Source organism: Acomys minous (assembly GCF_964271855.1).
Source record: "Acomys minous genome assembly, chromosome: 9".
Classification (NCBI taxonomy): domain Eukaryota; kingdom Metazoa; phylum Chordata; class Mammalia; order Rodentia; family Muridae; genus Acomys; species Acomys minous.
Window position 1 is genome coordinate 69,413,080 of NC_140490.1, and position 13,385 is coordinate 69,426,464.

Below are 13,385 nucleotides of genomic sequence, written 5' to 3' on the forward strand. Positions count from 1 at the left end.
TCCTGAGGTCATATTGGGTGAGATGAGGGAAAAGGAAGGAGCCTGTCAGGCTAATTAATACTCAGGACTGTGTTGGTATGAAAAATGACAAAATGATGCCATGGATTTAGTTTTTGTCTAAATGCATGCTCATATGAACCTGAGGGATGGATGTTTGTTGTGAAAGGCAGGAAACTTTCAAGTTTATGCCCTAATTGTAGCTATCATCACTTCCATGGGAATGAAAAATACAAACCAAACCAAAACAACAACAACAAATTCAAAGAATATGATCAGACATCATCAAGGAAAGAACCATGTGTGTGTATGTACTTGACATCATTCTTTTCATAGGAATAGAGGATCTTACATATATTTCTCAAATTATTTTTCCTAGCGCTGTGCATGAAGTTAGAAGATGAGCTGGAATAACATTATCCAGACAATAATCTTCCTTTTTCTTACTGGACCTGGAATTTCTGGGAATATCCTAATGTTTGTGAGACATGTATATACTTCTGCCTTGGGGACTGAGAAAAAGGCTGTCAACATTATTCTCATCCACTTGGCATTTTCTAATATGATCATTATTTGCAGCACAGGGATCAGAGACATATCCACAGTGTTTTATTTCAGAAACTTCCTTGGAGATATTGGCTGTAAAGCTGTAGTTTTTCTGGCAAGGATGGCACGAGGCCTCTCCATCTGCACCACCTGTCTCCTCAGTGTGGTCCAGGCACTCACCATCAGTCTCAGGACCACCATTTGGTCAAAGCTCAGGCCACGGACAGCAAGACAAGTTCTTATCTACATCTCCCTCTTTTGGATCTTTAATGTCCTCACAGCTTCTAACTTATTGTACTACATCACCACAGGCAGTGGCACGAACACATCTGTAATTGCAGAGTATATTGGGTATTGTTATATGCTGCCTTCCAGGAGCATAGTTAAGTGGCTTTTCATTTCACTCATGACTGTTCGTGATCTCACCTTTCAGAGTCTCATGGGCTGGAACAGTGGATACATTTCTTTTCACCTCTATAAACATCACAAGCGTGTCCTCTACCTTCATAGCTGCAAGCGTGAAAATAGTTTCAGTCCAGAGATCAGAGCTTCTCAGACTGTCCTTGTTCTCATGACCTTTTTCCTTTTCTTTTATTGGGCAGACTTCATTTTCTCCTTTTACACAGGCTCCATGGTGACACATGAGTCCTTTATACTAAATATTAAAACGTGTCTGGTGCTTGGTTATGCTGTTCTCAGCCCCTTTGTCCTGCTGAGCAGAGATGTCCCTGCTGCTAAGACCTTCAGTTCTCACAGATAAACTCCTCCTTGAGCTCCTTCATGAGGTCAGGATACGCACTGTCATGTATGTGTCATAGTATGTGGTATCAGCAGCCCGGGATGCCCCTTTGTAGTCCAGGTCTTGGCCTAGGACTCCCCCTACCTGGGTGTTAGAAGCATTTGCCGCCATATCACATTTTGCCCCAGTATTCTAATAAAATATATCCAAAACTTAAATCAATTAAATATTATAATAATTCACGTAAAGAATAAGACTTGTACAAGACCACTTAAGGCTAGATAATGGTTGCTAGGAAGGTGGAAAGTGGATTCTTACCACCTTGCCATTCCTCCATTCCTGTTGGGTGACTTTTGGGTTGCCATTAGCTGGGAGCTGCAGGCAATGCTTCTGTCAAAAGAGGAGAATAGGGTCGGGTAAGTGGAGGTCAGGACATTTCCCTTTTCTGTGGTGTGTTTGCATAGAACAATGCATGTGACAGTGAGACAAGGGAAGTCATCACAACATAGCAGATATGGTCACCAATTGTTAGATATTGCTAGGTTCCAACATTGTTAGGAAACTAGTGATGACAATGTGGGACAAATCTAACCATGTTAGGTCTTCTTTTTTCATTCTTAATTATAATTTATTCACATTACATCCCCACCTTACATCTATCTTCCTTCCCACTCCCCTTCCCTAGACTTTCTACAGGAGGAAGTCCTCCTCCCTTAGCATCTGACCACAGCTTATCAGGTCTCATCTGGATAGCCTGTGTCCTATTCCTCTATGTGCCCACAGGGCCTCTCTTCCAGGGGCCAGTGATCAAATCTCAGGCACCAGAGTTTATGACAGAGGCAGTCCCCATTCTCCCTCCTCTTTCCCCAAGTGAAGAATGAGCTGCCCATCAACTACATCTAAACAGGGCTCTAGGTTCTCCCTTACAATGACCTTGGTTGGTGCATCAGTTTCTGTAGCACCCTCTGGGTCCAGCTCTGCCAACCTTGATAGTCTCCTTGTGGAGCTGCTGAACCCTACCCTCGCCTTCTGTCCCCAAACTCTTCCATACAACTCAAAGCACTTCTCCTAGAGTCTGGCTTTGAGTCCCAGGACCTGTCCTGATCCCTCTCTGGGTGAAGTCTCTCAGAGATCATCTATGTTGGGCTAATTCCGCTTTTAAGTGAGTATATGCCATGTGTGTCTTTCTGGGTCTAGGTTACCTCATTTAGGGTGATCATTTCTAGTTACATTCATTTTCTTGCACATTTCAAGATTTCTTTGTTTTTGATAGCTGAATAGTATTTCACGGTGTAAATGTACCACAGTTTCTTTATCCATTCTTTGGTTAAAGGACATATAGGTGGTTTCCAGATTCTGGCTACTATGAAATAGCTGCTATGAGCATAGTTGAGCAAATGTCCTTGCTGTATGGTGGATAATCTTTTGGGTATATGCCCAGGAGTAGTATAGCTGAGTCTTGAGGCAGCACTATTGCCAATTTTTTGAGAAAATGTCAGATTGATTTCCAAAGTGGTTGTACAAGTTTGTACTTCCACCAGTAATGGAAGAGTGTTCCCCTTTCTCTATATCCATGACAGCATGTGGTGTCATGAGTTTTTGAACTTAGCCATTCTGATCGGTGTAAAATGAAATCTCAGAGTTGTTTTGATTTGTATTTCCCTGATGAATAAGGATGCTGAGCATTTCTTTGTTTCTTAGCCATTTGATATTTCTCTGTTAAGAATTCTGTTTAGCTCTGTACCCCATTTTTAAATCGGGTTATTTGATTTGGTGGTGTTTACTTTTTTTGATTTCTTTATATAGTTTGGATATTAGCCCTTTTTCAGATGTAGGGTTGTTGAATATCTTTTCCCAGTCTGTAGGCTGTCGTTTTGTTCTATTGACCTTTGTCTTACAGAAGCTTTTCAGTTTCTTTTTTTTTCTTTATTTATTTTTATTTGTTTACTTTTTTTATAAAGTTTTTTTATTAATTTTTATTTTTTAAAATTAATTTATTCATATTACATCTCAGTTGTCAGCCCATCCCATGTATTCTCCCATTCCTCCATTTCTCCCACTTCCCCCCTACTCCCCTCCCCTCCCCTATGTCTGTGTCTGAGGGGGACCTCCTCCCCCTGTATATGCTCATAGGGTATCAAGTCTCTTCTTGGTGACCTATTATCTTTCCTCTGAGTGCCACCGGGCATCTCCATCCAAGGGACATGCAAATCAAAACGACACTGAGATTCCATCTTACACCCATCAGAATGGCTAAGATCAATAACTCAACTGACAGCATGTGGATGCTGGTGAGGGTGTGGAGAAAGAGGAACACTCCTGCATTGCTGGTGGGAATGCAAACTAGTACAACCACTTTGGAAAGCTATCTGGTGCTTTCTCAGAAAAATGGGAATAGGGCTTCCTCAAGACCCAGCTATTCCACTCTTTGGAATATACCCAGAGGATGCACTACCACACAACAGGGATATATGCTCAACTATGTTCATAGCTGCCTTATTCATAATAGCCAGAACTTGGAAACAACCTACATGTCCCTCAATAGAAGAATGGATAAAGAAACTGTGGTACATTTACACTATGGAATACTACTCAGCTATTAAAAACAAGGAATTTCCAAAATTTGTGGACAAATGGATTGAACTAGAAATTGTCATAATGAGTGAGTTCACACAGAAGCAAAAAGAGCTAAATGGTATATACTCACTTATATCGAGACACTAGTCCAAGGTGTTCGTCCCCATGAAAAACTGTACCTACCAGGATAGTGGGTAAGAGGGGAGGCCATCCTATTGAGACTTTAGGTGTGAGAAGCCTGGGAGAATGAGGAAATAGAAGGATCCAGCGGGTCCTGGAAAACTACAGGCGAGTCTGGGCCCTGGGGTCCTCCGCAAACTATGGCAACAGCCAAGGAAAAAATAGGCAGTAAACCTCGAACCCCTACCCAGACTAGCTGATGGACAGGACATTATCCACTGGTGAGTGGAGAAGGAGATCTAACTTTCACACAAACTCTGGAGCTTTTCAGTTTCGTGAGATCCAATTTATTAATTGTTGATCTTAGTGCCTGAGCTATTGGTTCAGGAATTTTCTTCTGTGCCAAAGAGTTGAAGGCTCTTCCCCACTTCTTATTCTAACAGATTTAGTGTATCTGGTTTTATGTTGAAGTCTTTAATCCACTTGTACTTGAGTTTTGCACAGGGTGATAAATATGGAACTATTTGCATTTTCTACATGTATACATCCAGTTAGACCAGCACCATATTTTAAAGAGGCTTTTTTTCCATTGTATGATTTTGGCTTCTTTGTCAATAATCAAGTGTCCATCGGTGTGTGGGTTTATTTCTGAGTCTTCAATTTGATTCAATTGATCAACCAATCTATATCTTTGCCATTACTATGCTGTTTTAAATTACTGTTGCTCTATAGTACAGCCTGAGATCCTGGATTCCTCCAGAAGATCTTTTATTGTATAGGATTGTTTGGGGTATTTTGGGTTTTTTGTTTTTCTATATGAAGTTGAGACTTGATCTTTCAAACTCTGTAAAGAATTATGAAAGAATTTTGATGGGAATTTCACTGACTCTGTTGACTGCTTTTAGTAAGATGTCATTTTTTTTCATACATGTCTTTCCTTTGCTTGGTTAGAGTTACACCAAGATACTTTACATTATTTGTGGCTATTATGAAGGGTGTAATTTCTCTATTTTCTTTCTTGGCCCATTTGTTATCTGTATACAGAAAGGCTACTGATTTTTTTTAGTTGACTTTTTTATCCAGCCACTTTGCTGAAGGTGTTTATCAGTTTTAGGAGTTCCTTGGTAAAATGTTGGGAGTTACTTATGTATACTATCAAATCATTCTCAAATTGTAATAATTTGACTTCTTCTTTTCCAATTTGTATTCCCTTGATCTCCTTTAATTGTCTTATTGCTCTAGCTGGGATTTCAAGTACTATATGGAAGAGATCTGGAGAGGGGACAGTCTTGTCTTGACCCTGATTTCAGTGGAATTGATTTAAGTTTCTCTCCATTTAGTTTGATGTTGGCTATAGGCTTACTGTATATTGCCTTTATTATGCTTAGGTATGGGCATTGTGTCCTTGATCTCTCTAAGATTTTAAACATGAATGAATATTAGATTTTGTCAAATGCATTCACAGCATCTGCGATGTTCATGTGGGGTTTTTCTTTCAGCTTGTTTATTAATGGATTGCATTGATGGAGTTCCATATATTAATATACCCCTACATGCCTGGTACAAAGCCTACTTTATCATGGTGAATGATATTTTTGATGTGTTCTTGGATTCGATTTGCAAGTATTTTATTGAATATTTTTGCAACAATGTTCATAAGAGAAATTTGTCTGAAATTCTCTTTCTTGGTTGAATCTTTCTGTGGCTTTGACATCAAGTTGAACGTGGCCTCATAGAATGAATTTGATAATATTCCTTCTGATTCTATTTTGTGGACTTGTTTGGAGATAAATGGTATTTACTCTTCTTTGAATGTCTGGTAGAATTCTTCACTGAATCCATCTGGCTCTGGGCTTTTTTTGTATGAGATTTTCTTTTTCTGAATGAGCTATAGGGCTATTTAATTTGTTTATCTATTCTTGTTTCAATTCTGGTAATTGGTAGCTGTCAAGATAATTACCCATTTCATTTAGATTTTCAAATTTTGTGGCATATAGACTTTTGAAGTAAGACCTAAAATTACATGGTTGTCCAAAGCTGTCATTTCCTCTCCATTTCTTCTAAAGATATTTCCTTTTGAAATGAACTAATCTAAGCTTGTTTCTTATGCTTTTGAGGTGAATGGAAATAGACTTGAAAGCTACTCAATGATTCTGCTAGTTTACAACTCAGAGATAATTTTCTAATATCTCTGAAATCCTCTTTTGTCTTGTATTCCTTGAGGAATATAGTACTCTGTCTCCTAGGGTATGTGTTAGTGGAGATGTATGTCTGATCTGGCCACCTGGCTTCTAGTACAAATGTAGCATGAAGAAATTAGGGCTTTATTCATCTACTAATTTTGATGAGCATTATAGGATTAGTCACATGGTCTGTCTCTTGTTATGTTCTTTTAGTTTAAAGTGGCAAAGCATCCAAGGAAGGAATCAGTTACAAGTGTCCTAGTTACTATTCTATTGTCATGAAGAGACTCCATGGCTAAGGGAGCTTATAAAGGATGGCATTGTGGCAAAGTGACCTAGGAAATGACACATGTTCTGTGTAAGCCCTCATGAGTGAACATAAGTCAGAGCTAGTCACTGTGGTACAATGTTCCTGAGGTATTTTTAAGACAGAATTGTGTACTGGAGTGAGGCTCTCAGGTAGAGCTTGTTTTCCAAGCTCTGATGGCATTCTGTAAAAGTTGATGTTTCTCTTGTGCTTTCCTATGTATTTTGTATCTTGAATGTGTTTAAAATTGCCTTACAGTGTTTATTCTTACCAGTCTGTGGGCCCAGTACTTGTTTCCATTTGCTGCCAGAGGAAGCCTCTCAGAGGACAACTAGGCAAGGTACTGATCAATAGGTATAGCAGAATTTGATGGCCTGTAGAGAAAACTAAACTCTGGAAGACAAATAGATACAAAGTTCCCACATAAATCTATTTATGATTTGTGAAAATGGAATTAAAATGAATTCATTTATAGTTTAATCCTAATTTTAACTTTAAAAAAATGAGAAAACAGAAAATGGATGCCAAGGGTAAAATTACACAAATCAGAATGAGGTATTAGGTTACTTGTCATTTATATGGGATAGAATTACTGACTGATAAAAATCACTGATTTGATGAACCTTGGAAATTAAATGTTACAAGGTGCCTTTGTTTGGAGTCCACAAAAATAATGCATAAGATGAGGTTGATGTTGATGTTTCCTTGGGAGCATGTTCTTAGGGAATGGTCAGAAAAAGCACAAAAGTAGTGGGGGCATGTTATCTTTAATATAGTACCACACATGAGATGATAGAGGAAAGAGGTTAATAACAGCATCCCACTCAAGGCAAGGAGATGGACAAATTACTGTCCTACCCAATCAATCTACATGTTATTGGTTGCCAACTTGGCTTTTGTAAACACATTATTCTTTATTGCATTAGAGTCAGACACATAGCCACAATTTTTTATTTCAGAAACTTCCCAGATGATGTTGACTGTAAAACTATAATTTATCTAGAAATGGTTGGCCATTGCCTCTTCATCTGCACCACCTGTCTACTCAGTGTGGTCCAATCTCTCACCATCAGTCCCAGGACCAGCCTTTGGAGAAAGTTCAAACCACAGACTGCATGCCATGCTCTTGCCTTTCTCCTCCTCTTTTGGATCTTCAATTCCCTGATAAGCTCCAACTTGCTTCATACATCACAGCAGGCAATAGTGTGAATAGGTCTGTAGTTGGGATGTATACTGCGTATTGCTATATGCTGCTATCCAGGGACACAGTTAAGTGGCTTTTCCTCTCTCTCATGGTTCTTCATGATGTCATCTTTCAGGGTCTCATGGGCTGGAGCAGTGGGTCCATGGCTCTCCAACTGTATAAACATCACATCCGGGTCCTCTACCTTCACAGCTCCAGCTCTGGAAATGATTCCATGCCAGAAATCAGAGCTACATGTAGTGTTCTCACTCTCATGACCTGTTTCCTTTTCTTTTATTTAGCAGATTTCATTTTCTCCTTCTACACTGGTTCCAGAGTGAGTCATGATTCCACAAATATTAAAGCATTTTTAGTGCTTAGTTATGCTGTTTTCAGTCCCTTCGTTCTGATCATCAGGGATGTCTGTGTTGCTAAACCCAGCCGTGTCCCATGAGAAATAAATTCCTTTTTGTACACAGTTCTGTATGATCTAATGCTGGATACACTGGAATTGCTATGCTTTACCATTCTAACGTATCACAGCAGTAAACTGATTGAGATCATAGATTATTTCTTTTACAGACAGCTTGTCCTAGATACTACAAGACTGGTTGAGTCTCTAGGAAGTTGGCAGGGATTCTTATTATCCAACCATTCCACCATTCCTACCATGATGTTTAGCTTGCTGCATCCATCATCAGGAAATGCAGGAGGGCGTGCAGTCACCCAAAGTTAGAATGTTATTTATCCACATGCTACAGTTAAATCTTACAAGGACCCACAAACTTCCTGCCTTCTTGTTAGAACTAATGTTTTTCCCTCAACACCGACTCCTCTACTTACTTACTTATTCACTTACTTACTTACTGTGTTTCAGAAACATTTCTAAACCAATGGGCTCTTCTAGGAGCAATGAGCATGAGAGGAATAGGGAAAGAAATGTTGAGATGTCACTGTCCAGGCAGGGGAGAAGATATTCTAAAGAGAGACAGATGTCTCATACATTTCACTATCAGAACATTGATATGATAAACTGAAATATTATTGAGGAATCAGTCCCACCTTTAAGGACAAGAAAGGCTGAAAGGCTGGTACTGTTAGAGGAGGAACTTGCCTCCTCAGAGGCCTCACACAGATTTGATGACACAAGGACGTTTCCTGGATCGTCTTTCTGTTATAAAATTGTAACCTTGATACAGAGAAGTTGAGAGAGAAAGAGATGTTCTCTGCCTGTATTTGTCAAACCATAAATAAATCCATTTGCTTTATCAGATTGTTTCCTAATTTCCTTAAGGAAGCAGTGGCTTTATGAAACTTTTGAAGTTTCCATTTGTGTGTGTGTGTGTGTGTGTGTGTGTTCAATGTGTATACAGGTTTTTAAGTGAGCTGACACACATGTGTAAATTTGTAGGCAGACCTGTGTGTGACTGGGTGGGCATGTCTGTATGTGAGGTTTCACACATGCACGTCTGTGCTCATCTGCATGCATGAGACTGAAGCTGATATCAGGAATCATCCTCCATCTTCCACCCTATTCAGTCAGGGTCTTTCAGTCAGACACAGAGCACATCAAATGGTTCATCCCACTCCCAAGTTCCTCCATGGAGAGCCTGTCCCTGCTTTCTGAGGCTGGAATTACAAGTAAGCTCTCACCACACCAGCCATTGAAATGAGGTGACACCCACACTTGCAAGGAAATTACTTTAACTATTGACCCATTTCCCCAGCCACGGTCCATTCATCTAAGTGCCGCCTTGTAACATGGGAATATACTTTATATGTGCTCAGCTTTTGTGACATAACGAACCTCCAGCATGGCATCTGTTTGTGAGTGGCTTATTTCTTCTTCAGAACTCAGATTGGACAGAAGCTGCATGAAGAGTTCTCCACCTGATATTTTCTTATCTTTTATTGAATAACCTAATCAGAGAAATATAAGCTTTAAACTCCTCTGGTTTTTATTATATTTTAAAAACAAAAAGTTATTTAAATTTGTCTAAAGAAAATAACAAAACAACAGAGTGCTGTGCTCCTTGTTGATTATTATTTCAAAGTTTATTATTATTATTATTATATTTTTATGGTTTAAAACAAATTTGAGTTCAAATATAGTTTGAATATATTATTCTCCTCTCCAAAGTTGTTCCAGATGCTTTTCACATCTCTACCCACAAAAACAGAAACACTCTCTGCAAAAGAATGATAAAACAACTTAAAACCAAGAAGACGAAATTAAAACAAACAAACAACATTCCCAGAGAAAAGAGAAACAAACGCTAAGCTGTAACCAAATAAAAGCCCAGAAAAAACTGTGTGATCCAATTATATGTTTCACAGCTACTCCTGAACAAGGCCTGCCATGGAGTGCCTGATATATCCAGTGTTACTTTGTGAGAGAAAACTATTTTCCCTTGCAAGAAAGTTTAAATGACAGATCAGTTGTTAGCCTTTACCCTACTGGCTAGGTTTTCTTTTATTCATTCGTTCGTTCATTCATTCATTCATTCATTCATTCATTCTCTGACAAATATAATAAGATAAAATGAGAACTATCACAAACAGAGGGAAAATAACCCAAGGTAAAGCCAAAGAACCAGAGAGCAATTCCTTCACACACTCAGGCATCCTACACAAACACAAATTGGAAGCCATACTGTACATACAGAGGACCTGGTGCAGACACTCACAGTCCCTGCGCTTGCTGCCTGAGTCTCTGTGAGTTCATGTGCACTTTGCTCGTGTTGATTTAGATGGCCTTGTTTCCTTGTTGTCCTCCATCCACTCTGGCTCTTACACTCTTCCTGCCTCCTCTTCTGTGGGGTTCCCTGAGCTCTGAGTGGGGGTGTGTGTGTGATAGAGACATCCTGTTTAAAGGCTGTGTGTTCCAAGGTCTCTCGTTCTCTGTGTAATGTCTGGCTTTCTTCCCATCTGCTACATGAGGAAGCTTTTCTGCTGAACAAGGCACAGATGTATAAATACAGCCGAATAATTCAGGAGTCCTTTAGTCACTACATCATATTTCTTTTCTTTGGTTCTTTCTTTCTTTGTCTTTGTTTTTTGAGACGGTGTTTCTCTATGTAACAGTCCTGGCTGTCCTGGAACTCCCTCTGCAGCAAAGGCCGGACTCACAGATATCTGCCTGCCTATTGTTGGAATTAAAGGCATGGACCATCACCACCTAGCTTTTCTCCTTTTTTGACATCTGTCACTCCACTGACAGCTGGGGTTGACTCAGCTGATCTAGCTGACTAGGACGTGTCCCCTCCTGCCTCACAATCCCAGGTTCGTCCCTCTGGAAGCTGGACTCCATGGAAGAGGATGAAATTCCCTGAATGAAGAAGACCTGTTCTTTGGCCAAGGGTATACAGATAGCTGCTAGAACTCCCTAACAAGTTCCATTTTTTTCCTTTTCTTAGACCAGTATTGTTTGATTTTACCCTAGGTCCCTGGACTGTCTAATCTCAGGTTCTTGGTCACCGAAGCAGTGTTGAGTATGGTTTTAATCTCATGGGTACCTTAAGTTAAATCAGCTTTTGGTTGGTTAGTCCCACAAGCTTTGTGCCACCATTGCCCTAGCATATATTGCAGCTAGGATATCATTGTAGATAAAGGATTTTTTTCTGGCTTCGTGTTTATAATTGTCTTTTGAGAGCATGCAGAGAACATTCCTGTACCAAAGCCATTAAAACAGGTGTCAAGGCTCTATATTGGTACCTTGTTGGAGGTTGGTCTGATGTATTTTGATGCTAATTACTGCTTGCTGTTTCTATTTCACCTGTCCTTTGTCTAAGAGCCTAACCTGTTTGACCAATAAAAGGACATCACACCTGGGCAGGGCAAATGAGATAGGCACAGCTAAGGGTCCAAGGCTTGAGGAGACAGAGAGAATCTGGAGGAAGAGAGACCAGAGGAGAAGAGGAGGAAGAAGGAAGGCTGCCATGGCTTAGGTCAAGGAGAAGCACATGGCTGGTATGGATGAAGACTTGGCCCAGATGATGATAATTAGCAAGTATTTGGGATTATGGGTGGGAGGTAGCTTGACAGAAATGACTAGAACCAGATGGCATGGGATTGCGACAGGCATCCCACACCTGCTCCACTATGGGAAGTAGTTACTGGGATTCATATTTTCCCTGCTTCAGGTTAACTAAGGCTATTTTAAAATATAACAGATGTCTGTGTCTTGACTGATTGTTTGCGTGTTAGAAAATACTATCATAGGACATACCCCTTGGGCCAGTATGCAGATATAAGTGATGAAAGTCTTCACTAACCAGGAAACTGGGACAGAGGGGAGGATATCTTATTGGGACTCTAGATGAGAGAAGCATGGGAGAATGGCAAAGTTGAAGGATCCCGGGGGTCCTAGAAGCCTACAAGAAGAACATTATGATAGGCAGATTTGGGCCCAGGGGTCCCGCTCAAACTATGGCACCAGCCAAGGACAATACAGGCCGTAAACTTCAAACCCCTACCCAGATCTAGCCAACGGACAGGACATTCTCCACAGTTGAGTGGAGAGTGAGGTCTGATTTTCACACGTACTCTGGTGCCTCAGATTTGACCATGTCCTCTGAATGGGAAGAGCTGGTGGCACTCAGAGGAAGGACAGCAGGCTACCAAGAAGAGACTTGACACCCTATGAGCATATACAGAGGGAGGAGGTTCCCCTCAGTCACAGTCATAAAATGGGAGGGAGTGAGGAATGGGAGGATACAAGGGAGAAGATAACCATTGAGTTGTAATATGAATAAATTAATAAAATAAAATTAAAAAAGAAAATACTGTCATAATAATAATTATAAACCTGATAATAAACATTATTAAGCCATACTGGTAAATCAACCACAACAGCACCTACTCAATATCTCCATTTTAATGAGTTGTGTAGATGCTGTTTTCATCAATGGGGCCTGGATATCAGTTTGTGGAGAGCAACATATAGTCTTGGCAGCAGTCTTGGCTGTTTGGGGATTCCCGTTGGGCCCATTTGGCCAACCACTCTTATTTTTAAACTTCTATCTACTCTACACATGTAAAGGACAACTTAGTTTCTCTGATCTTGCATTTCCCTATTCAATAGAGAGCTATGGAGAGTCTAGTTTTCTGTGATGTTATCCTTTTCAACAACTTGTGTAGAGACTCCATCACCCGGGGCAATGTGTGAGAAAATTGACCTCTAACTCATCTCCCAAGGCCACCCAGTGGCGCTTTCTCTACAAGAAAAAAAGGAAGACACCATTATTTCTTATCTCTGTCCTTCAACCACATTTATTTACATTATTTTCATCAGAGATAGGGAGGGCTTCCTAAAAACTAGAATAAAATGTATCTGGAAGGATCAGTCTTGGGCACATATAAGTTTCAGATGTGTCCTTGACATGTTATAAGTAAGGCCAGAATTGTGGAGGCATTTATATTTCAAGTACCATGTGATATTTAATGTGTTTAAGGTTCAACCATGAAAAATATCAGTTATGGCACCTGCCTCCACTATCAATGGGCACAGGTAGAATAAGGAATTATAAACTCATCCTGTTCTATGTTTTGGAATTGCTCAAGGAGCAGAATCCCCAGTGCTGAGCATCATCTGCTCTACTCCCATCTAACAAGAGATTTAAGGAAAAGAAAGAAGAGATTTGGTCTGTGTGTCAGAATCTGGTCCCTTGACAGGTCACCGCCTGACACTTTGGGAAGGAAAAAAACAGTTTGGAGATGCTTGAAATTCAGCAC

General features: G+C 40.1%; 1 protein-coding gene and 1 pseudogene across 2 annotated transcripts; both read left to right on the top strand.

Moving 5' to 3' along the window:
• Positions 1-397: 397 nt before the first annotated feature.
• Positions 398-1,303, top strand: LOC311605870 (putative vomeronasal receptor-like protein 4; the record flags this gene model as incomplete). Its single annotated transcript, XM_084796726.1, has 1 exon — positions 398-1,303. The coding sequence occupies one exon, from the start codon at positions 398-400 to the stop codon at positions 1,301-1,303; it is 906 nt and encodes a 301-aa protein (XP_084652852.1).
• Positions 1,304-1,666: 363 nt separating this feature from the next.
• On the top strand, positions 1,667-8,106 carry LOC311605871 (putative vomeronasal receptor-like protein 4; annotated as a pseudogene). The gene is made up of 2 exons: positions 1,667-1,698; positions 7,429-8,106. The product of its transcript is annotated as a putative vomeronasal receptor-like protein 4 (transcript).
• Positions 8,107-13,385: the final 5,279 nt, after the last annotated feature.